The sequence below is a fragment of the Chelonia mydas genome, chromosome 4 (assembly GCF_015237465.2).
Source record: "Chelonia mydas isolate rCheMyd1 chromosome 4, rCheMyd1.pri.v2, whole genome shotgun sequence".
Classification (NCBI taxonomy): domain Eukaryota; kingdom Metazoa; phylum Chordata; order Testudines; family Cheloniidae; genus Chelonia; species Chelonia mydas.
In genome coordinates this window covers 88,464,411-88,481,086 of record NC_057852.1, presented here as the reverse complement: position 1 = coordinate 88,481,086, position 16,676 = coordinate 88,464,411, and the positions used below count along the sequence as shown (strand labels likewise).

Sequence of the window (16,676 nt, the reverse complement as noted above, 5' to 3'; positions counted from 1 at the left end):
ACTCAACCACCATCAACCCTAAAAACAGTTCAGCTGCTTAAGAAACATCTGACTTGCTAATTATGGTTACAACTTAAGAGAAATAGGCCAGGAAAAAAAACCATCTAAAAACATCAGGCGAGAGAGTGGTCAAGATGTTTTCGTGTGCCAGAAAAGACTATAGGTATGTCTACACATGGCATGACTCACTGCTGTGGGTCTTTTTTTTTTTTTTTCTCTGTGTAGAAGTATCCTGTAGTACCAGGATTTTACTTACTCCCTCCATTGTAAACAGAGCAGAAGTAAGAGGACCTGACCATTAATATTTTGTAACAGCTGGATTATTTTTGCTGTGGTGTCTTCACTTAATTGTTAAGTAAACCTGAATTTACACCCACAATCACTTTTCTCCAGGAGAGAAGGAAATCTTTAAAAAGAGTGTGTGCATGCAGGAGGGAAGGCTAAAAGAATGACTTGGGAGTTGGAGGGAAGATATAGTGAGACTGGAGGCAGAACTGAACAAGAAAATACCTTTTCCTATGCTGGTTGTGTGTCTGGCTAGTAAAAGTATTGCAGTTGCAACGTTAATTAAAAGCCTGTCACTTTAAGAGGCTGTGTTGTTTCAATAATGGATACTCCTCACTAACCAGACTATTAACATATTACTGCCTACACATAAAACAGACATTCTGCTTCAAGTTTTAGATTTATGAGAACAACTTACATAGATCCACCTCTCCTGCAAGAGCAGAGATTTTTGAAGTTTTTTACTCAAGTATTAGCCTTTGCATAGTACCATATCGTACCACAGAACATACAATTCGGCTTATTCAGTTAATAAGGATTACAAAAGACTTATTTCTAGTATACTTCATAGGCAAATTAGATTTTAGTCTGTTAAAATTCAGGTCACACAGGAGTAGCTCTCTCTCTCTGACACAGGAAAGGAAGCCAGTGCAATCTTGGGTGAGCTTATAAACAGCCAAACTTATTGAGGAAATAACCATTCTGTTTCTTATTACTCGCACTTTATCATGTTATAAATGGCATTATTGAGGGGTACTTTAGTTTATCGTGTTTCTGGCAATGGGACAATTTCCATGATTAAGAATTACTTAGGGTTGCAAGATCAAGCCCATTATTTGGTGCCAGAGTGAATGTCAGAAGAAATTAAAAAGCTACATAATTAGCAGGAGCCTTCAGCTGAATGTCAGCCTTGGCTTCAGTCAAATCTCATCTGTCATACATCACTGAGAACAATCCTTTCAAATGGTAATTTCTTAGCTTTATGAAGCTCTAGTACTATGTAGCAAAGAGGATAACAGGTGCATAAAAACCAAAGGTGAACTGATGCTGCAGGAAAAACTTTTTTATCATTACTGTCTGGTATCATGCAAAAGCAGCACACACAGGCAAACAGAAAGAAGAAGACACAAAATACATCCCTTGTATCTCAACAGGACCCCATTGTGAATGGCCTACCTGTAATACTGTGACCCTGTGACGGTGAAAAAGAGCGGCAGACAACTTCAGAGGCATCATTTTTATGGGGTTTGGTACTATAAGCAGAGAGGCTCCACTTATCAGAGAAACGAATAACTCAACTACAGATGGATCAAACGTCAGAGGTGAGGCCATGAACAGCATATCATCTGGTGTGATCTTAAATAGGGATCTAAAACAAAAAAAGGCCAGAGTTATTAAGCCGGGTGCATATAAACACTGGTAACTGGTTGGCATTATTTAAAAACAGAAGGGGTCCTGAGTTGGAGCACTTGTATGGCATAACATCTGTACCCAGATTAATAAAAATTTAATGCCAGAAGGGACCATTAACATCATCTAGTATAACTGCCTGCATACACAGGAGAATTTCACCAAGTGGTTCTTGCATCTTCAAACCCGTAACTTCTGGTTGTGCTAGAGCATGTCCTTCAAAAAGGCATCTGCATCCACCTTCTGCATGCTGGGGAAGAAGCTCTGTGCAGATTTGAATGGTCTGTGCTCATTCATCAGTGCCGCTCTATAGCTGCACTCCGTATTGGGCTAGCAGTGTTTCCATTACTAGTATTTTCCAGCAGGTATTTACCAGAACAAAGAAAAGCCAAGAAAGCTAGAACAGTAATTAGGACTTACGGAGGAAAATAATTCCTATATGAGAGGTGGAAAGAGGTATCTGAGAATCACAAGTTCAACTTCAAAGTTTCTGTATTTATTTCATTTAGAGTACCAGCAATAAAATGTCTGTATTATGATCAACATGATATATGGGAGTAATGAAATCAGGTCAAGCATGTTAAGAACAACAAATATCCAAGAAAAGTAATAAATATTATTCTATTCAGAAACTGACTGAAAGAAAACTTGGAGAGAGAGGGGGAGCCACACACACACACACACACACCCCCGCCCCAATGGCAGCTCATAGAATTTAAGGCCAGAAAGCACCATCATGATTATCTAGTCTGACCTCCTGCACATTGCAGGCCACAGAACCTCACCTACACTCTCCTGTAATAGACCCATACCTTCAGGCTGAGTTACTGAAGTCTCAAATCATGGTTTAAAAACTTCAAGTTACAGAAAATCCACCATTTACACCAGTTTAAACCAACACGTGACCTGTGCCCCATGCTGCAGAGGAAGGCGAAAACCCTCCAGGGTCTCTGTCTGACCCAGGGGAAAATTCCTTCCCAACCCCAAATATGGCAATCAGTTAGACCCAGAGCATGTGGGTCTTCAACTCCAGTTGGCTTCAACTGTTTGCCAAATGAATCTGTGAAGAGTACTTCTACTGTACTGAAGTTATTCTTGCCTCAGTCATTCCTGGTAGTTCAATGCCATTACTGATACTAGACTTTGGCACAGTCCCCCCTTAACCACACTTTTGTAATCACCTTATTTTGCAATGTACTTTGTGAACGTAAAATATGATTACTTCCAAGTTAATAACGCTTTCGAAAGGGCACCAAGTCTTGGCTTTATATACTTACTCAGCTGCAGCTAGCTTTTGCAATTTTTCCCTTTCCTTTGCAGACCAGTGAGGCGATTCACAAAATACAGCAAGACTATAGTTATCAGTGACAAACAAATACAAGCACTGTTAGATATTAAGATATTTTGAAAATCTGGCCCCTAATTGTCAGTCCTTTGAAAAGTGAACTTACTGAAGATGAAGAATATTTGGCACAATACATTTATGAGGTACTCTGACTATTTTGGGGATCCCTGTAGTTCCTGACGTATGCAAGATGTATGCCAAAGAATGTTGCTGCCTGACATCCATGTACCCCCTTTGTGATGTCTTTGCTTTAAGTTGGTCCAGGTCAGCTACGTAATCTGTCTCCCAATTACTTGTAGCTTTGGAGATTCCATTTTTGTCTTCTGCGCCATCTAACAGCATATTTACATCAACATCGTTCCAATTAATTTGGAAAAGAGTTAAACCAACATGATCTATTGCAAAAGAACTCTCGTAAAACCAGCCAGCATGGGATATTTTGAATTTCTGTAAGAGAATAAAATAGTTTACAAGCAAGTTAAAGGCAAAGCTCAGTGCACAGTTTTACTGTCTCCATTCTCACATTGTACTACTAACAATAAAGATCGAATTTTTCAAAAGTGACTAGTGATTTTGAGCGCCTCCACTTTTGGGAGTCCAACCTGAGAAAGCTTTAAGAAGTCTGGTTTTCAGAAAGCAGCTGCTCACTCCTTTTTTAAAAATTGTGGATGAATTTAATACTCATAAAAATGATGATCTAATAATCAGTAGTAAATTAGATGTTGTGCAAGTTTCCTCAAAGAGCTCTGCATTCCATCTTGATGTGCAACACCTATAGGGGAGGAATACTGCAAGGGTTCCTGAATACCAATACCCATCATTGTAGAATGTGTTACAAAACCATGGAAGTGAATAAGTGAACCGGAAAATAAGGTGATGTCTAGAGAAAAGCATCCAGGTACTTCACATTATCTGAAAATGTCTGTGTAAAACCAAGGTAGATCACCATTGTCATGCTGGCAAACCAGGTGCCAGCTCATGCCAAGGCCTCTAGGTCTCAACGGAACACTGACAAACATATAGCTGGAACCTCCTGTCCCCCGAGAGGTAGTAGTTAGGTCAAGAGGAGAATTCTCCTGTCGATCTAGTGCTGTCTACACTGGGGTTGTTGGTTTAACTATGTCACTCAGGGTATGGATTTTTCATAACCCTGAGTGACGTAGTTATACCAATCTAATTTCCTAGTATATACCAGGCCCTAGTCTCAAACAGGGGGTGTCTGTCCAATAAAGAAGGCCCAACCACACCAGAGGAACTACTGTGGAATATCAGAGGTCAAAAGACTTTGCCAATTCCACCCCCACCCCCCCAGGAAGAGGAGACATGCAAGTGAATTCCTCCCATTAGCTCATTGGCAGCTCACAGAAGACACTAGGGGACATATAGAGTTTTCTTATTATAGAAGCTTCTATTACTCTTTGAAACTTAAGACTAACATTTGTGTGCATGTTTACCTGCTTTAACTTTGTAAATAACTCTATTTCCTTTTCCTACTTAATAAATCTTTATATCTATTATTATAGGATTGGTTACAAGCACTGTCTTTGGTGTGAGATCTAAAGTGCAACTAACCTTGGGTAAGTCACTCATCCTCTGGGACTGGGAGAAACCAGTAATACTGTTGTGATTTTGGGTGTAAGAGACCATCTATCACAAAGGCAAGCTTAAATGGGTGGTACCCAAGGAGATCGGAGTACCCAAGGAGACTGACTGTCACTCCACATTAAGACTGTAATAGTGCCAGAGGCGTTTACACCCGATAATTGGTTGGAGAAATCTAAGTACAGAACTCCAAGCCAATTTGGGGTTTGTGCCCTGTTTCTTAACAGTCTCCCCTAAGGTTGAGACTCATGTTCTTGACCCACTGCAGAACAGCTTGAAAACCACTCACTGTCAAAATGAAGACAATTACATCTGAGCACTTGGTAAATAGAAGGCAATTAACTCAACTGCTGCAATTTTCTAAATCCCATTTTAATGTTCCTTTTAGTATCCTTAACACTTACATTTATTTTGTCATTCTCAACAAGGATATACTGGAGGTTACATTTCTTCATAAAATAGGTAGATAATACTGGTGGTGCATCTGGATCAAGAGGAGAATATGCAGCTGGAACTTGGAGGATTCTAACAAGGCAAAAATTCAAGTCAATTAATAGCATTGTAAAAGAGAGTTAAAAATATATCTTAAGTTTTACATAAATTCCACAGATGCTTCTTTTATGCTATAAGATCCCTTAGTTTCCAGACACAGGAAGAATGTGAGTCTTCCATTTGGGGAGGCTTAAACGCAAGCGCCAGAAGCTCCCTAGAAGTGGGGGAGCCCCCGCCGGAGCCTGGATTGTGGCCCAGCCCCTGCTTGCACCTCTTCCCTTGAGGCTCCCCCATCCCCCGCTGCTCGCTCCTCTTCCTCCAAGGCCTGGGTACAATATGTAGCACGTGTGTACATGGAGCAGACACATAATACATGCTAGGAACATCACAGTTTTATTCTCACTTGTTCATGAGATCTGACTTGTGAAGATTTGAGTTATATCTGTCTTTGTTTTAGGGAAGAGATTATATAAGTATCATCCCACGGTCATCAGTTATGCTTCTTTTATACTGCTGTGTTTCTTCAGTACTTACTATTATCACTACTGTGCATATGAACCACCTAGTGGCTTAATTTACCAAATAAGAATTCTTGGCTTTTTGTCTTTATCAAAAAGCCTTGAGTATCCAGATTAATAAAACTGATGGTGTATTAATCGGGTTTTTAAAATCTGAGGTTTTATTTTTGAAATAAATCAATCTATTTCTATTTGGCTTTCCCTTACAAATTAATTCTCATCACACTAGCAGAACAAGGGATAGCTGGTGTAAAACACTACATGAACAAAACCAGCCAAATTTGGCAGAAAGAGCATATAAAGGGATCAGCAGTTGCTCTAAGAGCCTGAGCAAAACAGGTTCAGTACATAAAGCCTGTTTTAACTCACTGTTTTCTTGCTTTCCATCAGTGAAGTTGAGCATGTGCAGGAGAAAATGCCATTAAATCTAAAGGTGCATTACACATGCATGAACAGTTTGGTGAAGCCAATGGAACCTTTAAGCACTTGTCATTCAGTACGCATGTGTGGCATAATGCCTCCCAAAGCACCAAGAATTGTGTCCACTGCTGCACACATTGGTCACATGTTAATAAAATGTTATGATTGTGACACACAGTTAAAACAGAGATTTAGGAAGTGCAAAAGTTAAGATTCCAGCAGTCACATGAATTTAGCCGTATTGCACATCCCATACGTTTGATATATTTTATGATTAGGCCTGGAAGAATACAATTTTTATTTTGTTACGATTTTGACAGATGTCTGTTTATTTGTAGGCATTTTTATATCAATTTAAATTTTCACAATTAAATAAAATTATGGGTTTTAAGCATTTTTTAAAATCTATTTATATTTTCACAGTTGTGGGAAATTATGGGGCAACGGTAAGACAGTTGAATAACTGATGTTGAGATTCAAAAAGTTAAAGCTTTATAAACTGTTAATACACAAACTGTCAACACCCCATGTCAAAATATACAAAGTATACTTAAATCAACAAATCATACCTATTTTTAATATTTATTCACTAGTCCATTTGTAAACAAGCCTAATTCATAAGTCTAAATCACTGGATTTTGACTCTAATATGTTCTCAAGCAGCATTTTTCTTACTTTGTCTGTCTGTAAATGTTGATTGTGATCTATGGAAATACTGTATCATCTTTTTAATACGAAGAGTGAAATCAAACGTCTACTGACATTTACTGACAAAAATCATATTCTTTCAAGCCTATTTCCGATGTATATGGTAACATTTTAAACTAGTTAACCAGAAAACAAGGGAACAGAAAATAGTGCTCATGTGCAATAATCTTGAACTGACAGTGCTGAAGCCTCAACTTTTACATTTCCTCACTATTTGTTATTTTAATCATGTGTCCTTATTGTTCCAACTTAATTCTGCATTTCATTTCCTAGATTTTCTTTTAGAGAAAAGATCCAAAGCAATCAGGCTACAGCCAAATTAGATAGATTTAAAGCCTGAAACTTGGACCTAGCCTTAATTCTGAATTAGTACCTTTGTTTGTTTGGGGAGGGAGGAGAGACGGGGGGGAGGATATGGAGAAAAGGACGGGGGAACTTAACTGAACAAAGGTATGACTGTCTGGAAAAAAAAACACCACGTAAATTAGACTATATGCTTCTGTCTGTAGATATGCATTTAAACAAAGATGTGCTGCATATTCATGGACAGTTACGTAGATATGCACTGGTACAGGGAACTTAAAAGTTCTAATAGCTTTGCTAGCGAATCTAAGAGCCACAAGCCAAAGTGCTCTGGAATTTTCTTTTCTTTTTTTTCTTTTTCTTTTTTTTTTTTTACAAGAAAAAACACCACACCCCCCACTTGGATTTACCAATACAGCAATAAGGATGCATAACATTCCAAACAGTTCAGCTAAACCAGTTTATAAAATCAGTTAATATGGGTCTAGCTACTAGTGCTCCACTGGTTTTGAAGTTTGTTGATTTAAAAAAATATATATATATTTCTTTAGTGTAGACTGACTATAGAGAAGACAAGAGGTAAAATAGAAGTATTACCCTAAAATCCAAGATGGTAAATTTATTCCAGGATAGCAGTACAGGCCTATTTCAAACGTTCCTCTGTGATCACAGTAGTGTTGCAAGAAAACCGTTAATTCTGTGGCAAGACTAACAACCTCCTTGTAAGTGTAGAAAACTGGAGGCTTATTACATTCATCAAAACATACTGCTTTTCTATCAGAATACAGGCTGGCTGCCTGATGCACCATCTCCTGAAGAGTCATTTTAGGTGCATAATCTTCAGTCCCTAAACAGATAAAAATAATGATCAGAATTCATTGTAATCTTTTATTAACATTATGAATATAAAAGGCAGCTTAGTCTAGTGAAAAAGAAATCCAAGAAAACAGCATGAGACCTCTTCTAAAAGTTATTTAAAGGGACAGTGCCCAATTAAAGACTATATCATTTAACAACAAGTTATTCATATTACAAACCTTAACCTGAATTTTAAAAGTCTTTTTTATTTTACTATTTGCTTACTTTTAAAATTAGAACAATTAAAAAAGTCTATTCAATTTCCACTTTCAGGTTTTTATGCTCTAATGCAATGCTTAGATTGCAAATGCTGGAGAAAATTATTTTACTTTTGAGGGGGGAATGGAAAGAAGTACTTTCTATTGGATTTGTTTAAAAGGAAACCACTTCTACCGGTGTTCAGTTTTGTAAAAGCTTGTGTTTATAAAACGTATATTTTGGATCCTTTAGAGGTAAACTGAAATGCTCGTTTTAAAGAAATAACATTTAAAGATCCCAGTCTTCCCACTGACTTCAATGAAACCAGGATTTCTTCACCAGAGTATGTCTGCACATAAACATTACAAACACACACAATATAAATTATAAATTAGTTTCCTCTTTATTTACCTGGCAAGAGTTCAATGTTCTGTTTTTCTCTAACAAGGACTGCAGACATCACTATTTTAGTAATCCTTCTTCCCCACATTCCTCAAGTACGTAATTACCACATTTGTATGACAAGTCCATTTTTACAGTGTGAGATCTTATGGGTAGGGCCCTACCACATTAATTGCCATGAAAACCATGTCACGGACTGTGAAATCTGATCTCGCCCCCCCGGTGAAATCTTGTCTTGTGTGCTTTTACTCTATATTATATAGATTTCATGGAGTAGACCAGCGGTTCTCAAATTGGGGGGCCTGACCCAAAAGGGAATTGCACAGGGTCACAAGGTTATTTTAGAGGGATTGCAGTATTGCCACCCTTACTTCTGCGCTGACTTCAGAGCTGGGTGGCCAAAGAGCAGTGGCTGCTGACTGAAGGCCCAGCTCTGCAGGCAGCAGCGCAGAAGTAAGGGTCCTTACCATCCTTACTTCTGCGCTAGTGATGCTGACAGTTCTGCCTTCAGAACTAGGTTCCCATCCAGCAGCTGCCGCTCTCCTGCTGCCCAGCTCTGAAGGTAGCATTTCCACCCGCAGCAGCACAGAAGTAAGGGTAGCAGTACTGCAACACGCCCCACCCTACACAACTCCTTTTTGGATCAGGACCCCTACAATTACAACACTGTGAAATTTCATATTTAAATGGCTGAAATCATGAAATTTACGATTTTTAAAATCCTACAGCCATGAAATTGACCAAAACGGACTATGAACTTGGTAGGGCCCTACTTATGGGTTGGGGCCTGGCTTCTATGTGTTCTCTGTGCAGATCTTATTACGTGTGTGAGCATGGTAAAACAAAATAATGAAAAACAATTAAAAAATGCAAGGAGCCCAGCTGTCTGCATTGATTTGGGACTATGTTCAGTTTGCCTTACTTGTGCAAGCAGTCCTATTGATTTTAATATGACTTCGCATATAAATTAGGTGAGCAGAATTTGACCTTAAGTATTAGTGATGTGTACTGCTGCAGAAGAACCACGTACAATTCTCAAAAACAAAGCAATCCCGTGCACCAAGGAGTGAAGAGATCAAAGTTTTTAAAGAGGTAATTTAAATAAATAAATAAATAAAAGTGAAGATTTGTGGTATTAAAATCAGAAAAGTGCTTTCAAAACCAAATCTCCTAGGTTTTCCTCATACATATGTATCATTTACTTACTGTTACGAAGGATACATAGATTCTACTTCCAAATATTTGATGACAAACTCTTCGACATGTTTATAACTGCACAAATTCGGTTATTTTTTAATCACAATTGTCCACATATGTTCAATGTCATCAAGCTGAAATTCTGCATGAGCTTGAAGGAAACAAACAAGAAAACTTAAGAGTTGATACAATTATTGTTAAATAACTGCTGGAGTTTTCCTGCAGGTTGTAATTCCATTCCCAGGCAATTTACATTGACTGTAAACAAATATCCACCACAAAACATTACATAAAGATAACAGTCTTTCTCGCATTAAAATAAGTGGCACATTCTCACTGATTTCAAGGGTGCAGAAACAGACCCAATGTTAGAGGAGAGATCGAACTAAAATTTCCTATAGGGAAGATAACCAAACTTTCTGTCATGCCTAAGCATTGACTTATATAGTGAGAGAAATATTATGAGGCATATATCCTCAATCATCTACACAGACTTTTGCCTGCTTATCAACATTAAACAACATATTTTTATAAACATGGTAGAGGAACACTTACAAATAATACCCATGATCACTAAAACTAAAAGAGCTTTCTGTTAAGATTAATGAGAAAAAATGTTTCTAGCTCTTCAGTTTGTTTTATTTTGAATTTGCCAGCATTTAGTGTATGTGGATCTTTCACACAGTAACATTTTTGAAAAACCAGGAAAAATTTGAATTTAAAACCACAAAAATTGACAGGGGGACAAGGAGGAAATTATTGTTTATGGAATTGTTAGCAATGTTGAGTTGGCATTGCCTTTTGAAATACAGAGGGAATATATTTTTGTAACCAAAGCCACAAACTTCCAGTGCTAATGGCTATCACTCCATTTTATATGTTACAATATGTTTATATAAACCATTGTTTTCCAAAATAATATATATCACCAGATTACTTGCAAGCGCACACATCTTAAACTAGGAATAAATGTTTTTGCAACCTGGTTGGACAAAAGTAACCATGACCTATAGAAACTAGCATAAGAATATGCTTCAAAATGACATTTAACTACCTAAATGTATGACACAATCAGCATTGCTCATTACATCAAAAATATACTGTAGAAATTAGAAATATACTTGGATTAAAGCTGATTATTTATTGAAGCAAAGAGCGTTGGTTGATTGTTATTTATTCAATTTATTGACAGACCTCAAAACAATTAGCAAGAGGGTTAAACACATCTGTTCTCTCCGAGAAGGACGTCCAGGGCACACATCCCAGCACATCTGGATCCAAGCGCAGACCACCTATTGCCTGGCCGGAAACAGAGCAGGACACGCTGGGAACGGTAGTCTCCCTCGAACGCACCTCACATCAGCCCAGACTCTGCAGATGATAGCAGCCCCAGGGCCCCCGCAGACGAGAGCGACGAGGTGGGTGAGGTAGTACGGCCTGTCGGCGACACGCTTCCCAGCGCCACCGAGCTCCTCCTTCAGGGTGGAGCGGCTCCGCGGAGCGCCAAGACTGGGGTCCCCACACCCACCGTGTCCTCTCACAGTTGAGGGGCGGGACGCCAGGCCAGCCTCTTCCCCAAGACCGGTTTAAATCTCCCGCCGGCCGCGGTGGGACCCAGCGCCTTGGCTACCGCCCACGGCTCCTCTGGCCCACGCAGGGTACCACCGCCCGGGGTCCTAGGGACCCCGACAGCCGGGTGCGTGAGGGGAGAGGCTGCGCTCGGACGAAGGCGGCTACAACCCTCAGCCCCAGCAGCGGTTTAGCCACGTGCCCCGGTCCGTTTCCACCACCCCCACCGGGCCAGCTCCCCCCGCCGACACCTGCCCGAGAGCAGCCGCCGAAGCTCGCACCCACCTGCGCCCGCCGCTCTCCAAGGCCGCCGCCGCGACGCCATTGAGCGGCGGCAGCAGCTAAGGAACGCCCTCGGCTCGCCCCCAGTCTTGGCGCGGCAACAGCAATGCGCCACTTTTGATTGGCTGAATGAAGCTCTTTTTCCGATAGGCTCCTTCTAGGCAACTTCGGATTGGCGGAGCTCTTTCAGCGCAGCGGTGTTCGCATTGGTTAGTAGCTGCATTTTGATTGGATGCTGAGGCGCCAGCGTCGGGCTGTTCCATTCTCCCAGCAGCAGGGGGGGCGGGTCTTGGAGCGGACAGCTCAACACCAACCTCTGAAGTGAGCTGTAGCTCACGAAAACTTATGCGCTAATAAATTTGTTAGTCTCTAAGGTGCCACAAGTACTCCTTTTCTTTCTACTGAGAGAGATTCCTGGTGATCGGGGATAAACCATCTCCCCCCCCCCCGCGGCGGAGATAGGACAGTCCGCAGCTCTCAGCTCGTTTAGAGGGAAGGCCGGGTTTAGTCGAGTGAGTGCCTCCCCCCCGCGGAGCATGCGCCCTGCTGGCTCGGGGCGCACTGGGAGGCATCAGCGGCCACTAACAGATACTACGTTACTCACCCTGTGTCTGGACTCAACAGTCACTCTTGCAAAAAGTGTAATAAAATGACTATGCGAAACATGATCTTTTGTGTCTGCTATTTACAGTTCTGGCTCTTAAAAAAAAAAAACCACACTCCAAGATGACATAGGAAATGAGAAGTAGCTAGAACTTTAGGCTGCAGAAAATTATTTTTAGTTGATTGAATACCAGTGACAGCCTATGTAAACTGAAAAAGTTTTAGGAGTGTAATATAATCAATGTTTTTAAAAAATTTAAAGCAATTTTGGCTATATATAAGTAACTGTGCCCGGGAATGAATCAGAACTTTGATGCAGATTCTTGGTATGTTTGAAAAGAGGGAACACCATAAAAAATATTGACCGGTCAGCAGAATCCACTGCAAACTAGTCTCCTTTATTCTGATAGATGAACTGTGTCAAAGGAAAATGTGTATGTGGAAGGAAACAAAATGAGAAACTAGGAAGGGAAAAAGTTTAGGAAGCAATTTTAACTGCATACAAGTAAGCTACCATACCATGCACTGAACAAGAAACATTGTGGTCTTGATTTTTCTTAGGCTGGTGTAAGCCACAAGTGAAAGTCAAAACCTCTGCCTCTAAATGCAGAGGCTGATACTATGATAGCCCTTTATAGTCATATAGTCATTTTTACATTTTAAAATGCACAATTGTGACGTTCTGTATCTCGGGGGAACACCCAGCACCCCCAAGTTCATCCTTATGATTGTGTGGTGTCTAATGCAAAGTTTGTCATGGCAAGTGTCTTCAGAAGGCTCATGATGTACTGAGCATTGTTGTTATGGTAATGTATATAAGTTTGAGGCTGAAAATGTGTCCTCATGGCTTAAAGCAAGCCCAGGCAAATACTGTCCAGCAGCAGAGGGGCAGTTCACACCTCATCAGGGCATGTATAGGACAAACCTGGGGCCCAGCCTCACAGGAACAAAGGACACTGGCCTAGGCAACAACAAAAGGATCAGTTGGACTCTTGAGTGAGTCACCCCCCTTCCTTTGGTCAGTTTGGGAATGCGATGAAGTAATGCTCACCAGAGGGGAGGGGGGGGGGGGGCAAAGCTAAGAGGGAAGAACGAACATGATAAAAGGGAGAGAGCTACAGACACCACACCAAGTGACTGAAGCGCTGATCAAAGGGGGAGCATTTAAGTTTATAAAGGCATTGAAAGTGTTAAGATCAGCTTAGAATGTGTTTTGCTTTTATTTCATTCGACCAAATGCGACTTGTTATGCTTTGACTTATAATCACTTAAAAATCTCTTTGGTTTGAAGAGTGTCACTCCCCTTGGGATAACAAGCCTGGTACATATCAATTTTTTTGTTAAACTGACGAACTCCTATAAACTTGCAGCATCCAGTGGGCATAACTGGACACTGCAAGACAGAGGTTCCTAGGGTTGTGTCTGGGACCGGAGATATTGGCTAGTGTCATTTGGCTGCACAATCCAAGGAGCAGCTTACCTGCCAGAGGGTGTGCGTGAACAGCCCAGAGTGGGGGTTCTCACAGCAGAGCAGGGTAAGGCTGGCTCCCAGAGTCAAGGATTGGGGTGACCTAGTTGATCACCAGTCCAGACAACTCCAGGGGAACATCACAACAGTATATGTGGGAAAAGGAGAACACTTGATCTTTAAGTGTTAAGGCACTAGAGAATCTGTCCTGAATGAAATCAGAACCATGTTAAATGTACAAACTGTGTTTACAGTTAAAAGTAACAATGCTAGTCAAGTTTCAGAGTAGCAGCTGTGTTAGTCTGTATCCACAAAAAGAAAAGGAGGACTTGTGGCACCTTAGAGACTAAAATTTATTTGAGCATAAGCTTTTGTGAGCTACAGCACATTCTAGGGTACATGCACAAGTTCTATATAATTTTGTTTGCCAAAAAGCATAATTTTTCCAAATTGTAGACAGATTAAAACCCTCTTGGCAACATCTGTGATTAAATATGGCTGTAGATAAAGTTCTTATCCTAGAGTGGAAAGGACTCACTGTAAAAGGATAGGATATAGGACCAAGTTACTCCAAGTCCTTCCCATAGAAATACCTGCTTTTTGGGGGTGGAGGAAAGGTAGGGAGAAAAAACCTCAAAGATCTCAGAGTTTTCCCTAAATCATCCTTAAGGTAGGAAGGGTCAGGCTGGCATGGGATGGTACCATCATTCCTCACACTTCCATTTGTGGGATGCCACTGTTTGATTCTGTAAGAGAGGCTTACTACCCACTTCTTGGTGAGACAGAAGATGGACATGCAGCGAGCCTCTCGCTACACGTGTGGACCTGAGCTTGGTGGGGAACAAGGTAAAGGCCCAATCGTGCTCTCATTAAAGTCCCAAGAGTCTTACCTTAAACTTCAGTGGAAGCAGGCCCTAAACTTAACTCAAATACTCATTAGGCAAAGTACTTAGCTATGTACTTAAATCTCAGTGACTTCAAAAGCATGCTTAAAGTGAAATCCTTATTTAAATGCTTTGCTGAATTGGGGCGTTACTTCTGAGGTTATGTATCACACACAACTAATAATACTTGAGTCAAAAGATCGAGGTTTAATCACCATCACTCTGGCTCTCAACTACATCATACTTGGGGGGGGGGGGGGAGGGAATAAAGGGGGAGACTTTCTAAACTTTCTCTTTTGTAAAACAGTATTTACAAGCAACCTTAACACCAAAAACATTAAAAACATCTAAATTAAGTTTCTGACATACATAAGAAAAGTCTAAGGTATAGTAAACATTTAAAAAAATGTGTAAGTTCATAATTAATAGTTTTGTGAAAGGTGTTCATTTTAGCCAATTACTAGCTGTTCATTGAGACGTATACACTTTGTTATCTGTAACATTATTTAAAAAATACAATGCATTTTGCCACTTCATAACCAATGTAAGTGTTCTTTATAACCCACTCATTTCATGATAAAAACATTACATTCAGTAACCCATACAGTACTGCTGGAAAGCAGTAGACTAATAGTTGGAAATACAACTTGGTGTATTTCTCATGAAAACTCATTCCTCCACCCTTTTGCAGTTTTTACAGTACTCTATTGACATATCATGTTGGTTACAAGCTAAGCAAAATGTTATTTTACTTTTGATTCTACCTGGAAGGCCCATTTATAAAAACACATTAGCTCAGACCTCAGAATTTTTAAGGATTTATGTTGAAATAAAATAATGAAGTGATGGAGAAAGTTAGCAACTTTGCAATGCAGGTCTAATCATACTTTCTAGGTTTGTAAATATCACAACTAGTTTTCCCTGTCATATCCCAATGACATATACTAAAAGCAATTATGCTGGGCTTCAATATGCTTAAATTAAGAAAATATCAAATTAGAGAGATTTTTTGTTTAGTATTTTCCTGAGTCTTCTGTTTTTAAGGTCACATGCTATAAAGATAGTGTTCACTGAATATGGACACATATTAGATGTAGATACATAGCTTGAATATAAAAGCCTTTTAGTAACATAAGCAAAAAAAAAACAACAAAAAAACCCAAACACTTAAGTACATCTCCTGTTCTTTACAATATAATATTCCACAAAGTATGAGATAAGAATTCCTTGGAAAGCCATTTAACTCTTCAGAATTGGGCATTTTCTTCAAAAAAAGCAAAGTTCACCTTTTTCTTTTGTACTAATACGGTTTGATAATTAGAAATTATTCTGTATGATCCATGAGCTGTATCCTAAATTGTTTTTTAAATAATTTATCAATTTTGTGAATAAGCCTAAAAAGAACATCCAACTTCCTTGACAAGATTAAAACAAAAAACAGTTTAGCTGGGACAACTAAGTAATCCAAAAGACCGGGTGGTTTTTACATTACATCCACGAGAAAAAAAAACCCAAATAAAAGGCACTATTGTCCGTGATTTTTATTTTATTTATCCAGGTACTTACATTATATGGTTTTCGTCATCATAAACTTTATAGAAAGTCTGCAAAGACATGTCTGTAACAGCAATTAGACATCACTAGCTTTAAGTGGCTTGCTAAATGTAAGGAGATGCTATGCGCTGTTTGGTACAACATACTTCTCAATTCAAAAAACTACATTCAGCAACGGTACTTGGGCATTAAAGTCACCAGTCAAGCTCTACTGGGTATTCCCCAGTAAGACATGCTGTACAGTGGCCAATCTTTCTAACACGAGACTTATTGGTTTTAAGGCTGTTTTGATTTTCTTGCTTTGCTTTGATACTTTCTTGCACAGATGATACCAACCCTTCCACAGAAAGATAAACCACACTGTCCGCTCCTAGGGGAAATAAAAGAAGACAATGAAACATTAAAAGCTACACTAGTATTAAACAAAATAAAAGCATCTTGAACATGTAGTCATGATATTACATGGGTTCTCTCCTTGTGGGTCACCTCCCCTGCAAGGAAAAGACTATAAAACAAGGTGTTAGGGGGTCACAATCACCTTGTCCTTTCCATATTACTAAACTGGAGTAGGGGTCCCT

At 39.7% G+C, this 16,676-nt stretch overlaps 2 protein-coding genes across 10 annotated transcripts in view; both read right to left on the bottom strand.

Moving 5' to 3' along the window:
* The window catches only part of AASDH (aminoadipate-semialdehyde dehydrogenase), a 52,641-nt gene extending 40,898 nt beyond the window's left edge, over positions 1–11,743 (bottom strand). Inside the window, exons 1-8 of one of the 8 annotated variants that reach the window (XM_037897716.2) lie at positions 11,593–11,684; positions 10,933–11,030; positions 9,748–9,889; positions 7,681–7,930; positions 5,047–5,167; positions 3,147–3,487; positions 2,973–3,047; positions 1,462–1,654 (exon numbers count right to left, since the gene is read on the bottom strand). In XM_037897716.2, the coding sequence (XP_037753644.1) occupies positions 1,462–1,654; positions 2,973–3,047; positions 3,147–3,487; positions 5,047–5,167; positions 7,681–7,907 (957 nt within the window). In that variant the 5' untranslated portion in view covers positions 7,908–7,930; positions 9,748–9,889; positions 10,933–11,030; positions 11,593–11,684. Of the gene's footprint in view, positions 1–1,461; positions 1,655–2,972; positions 3,048–3,146; positions 3,488–5,046; positions 5,168–7,680; positions 7,931–9,747; positions 9,890–10,932; positions 11,565–11,592 lie in introns of those variants that run through there. The other 7 variants (XM_037897717.2, XM_037897718.2, XM_037897715.2 and 4 more) reach the window with 7 other exon arrangements.
* Positions 11,744–16,070: 4,327 nt separating this feature from the next.
* Positions 16,071–16,676, bottom strand: part of PPAT (phosphoribosyl pyrophosphate amidotransferase) — a 70,133-nt gene continuing 69,527 nt past the window's right edge. For both annotated transcript variants that reach the window (XM_037897709.2, XM_037897710.2), the window contains exon 11: positions 16,071–16,468. In XM_037897709.2, the coding sequence (XP_037753637.1) occupies positions 16,293–16,468 (176 nt within the window). In that variant the 3' untranslated portion in view covers positions 16,071–16,292. The remainder of the gene's footprint in view (positions 16,469–16,676) is intronic.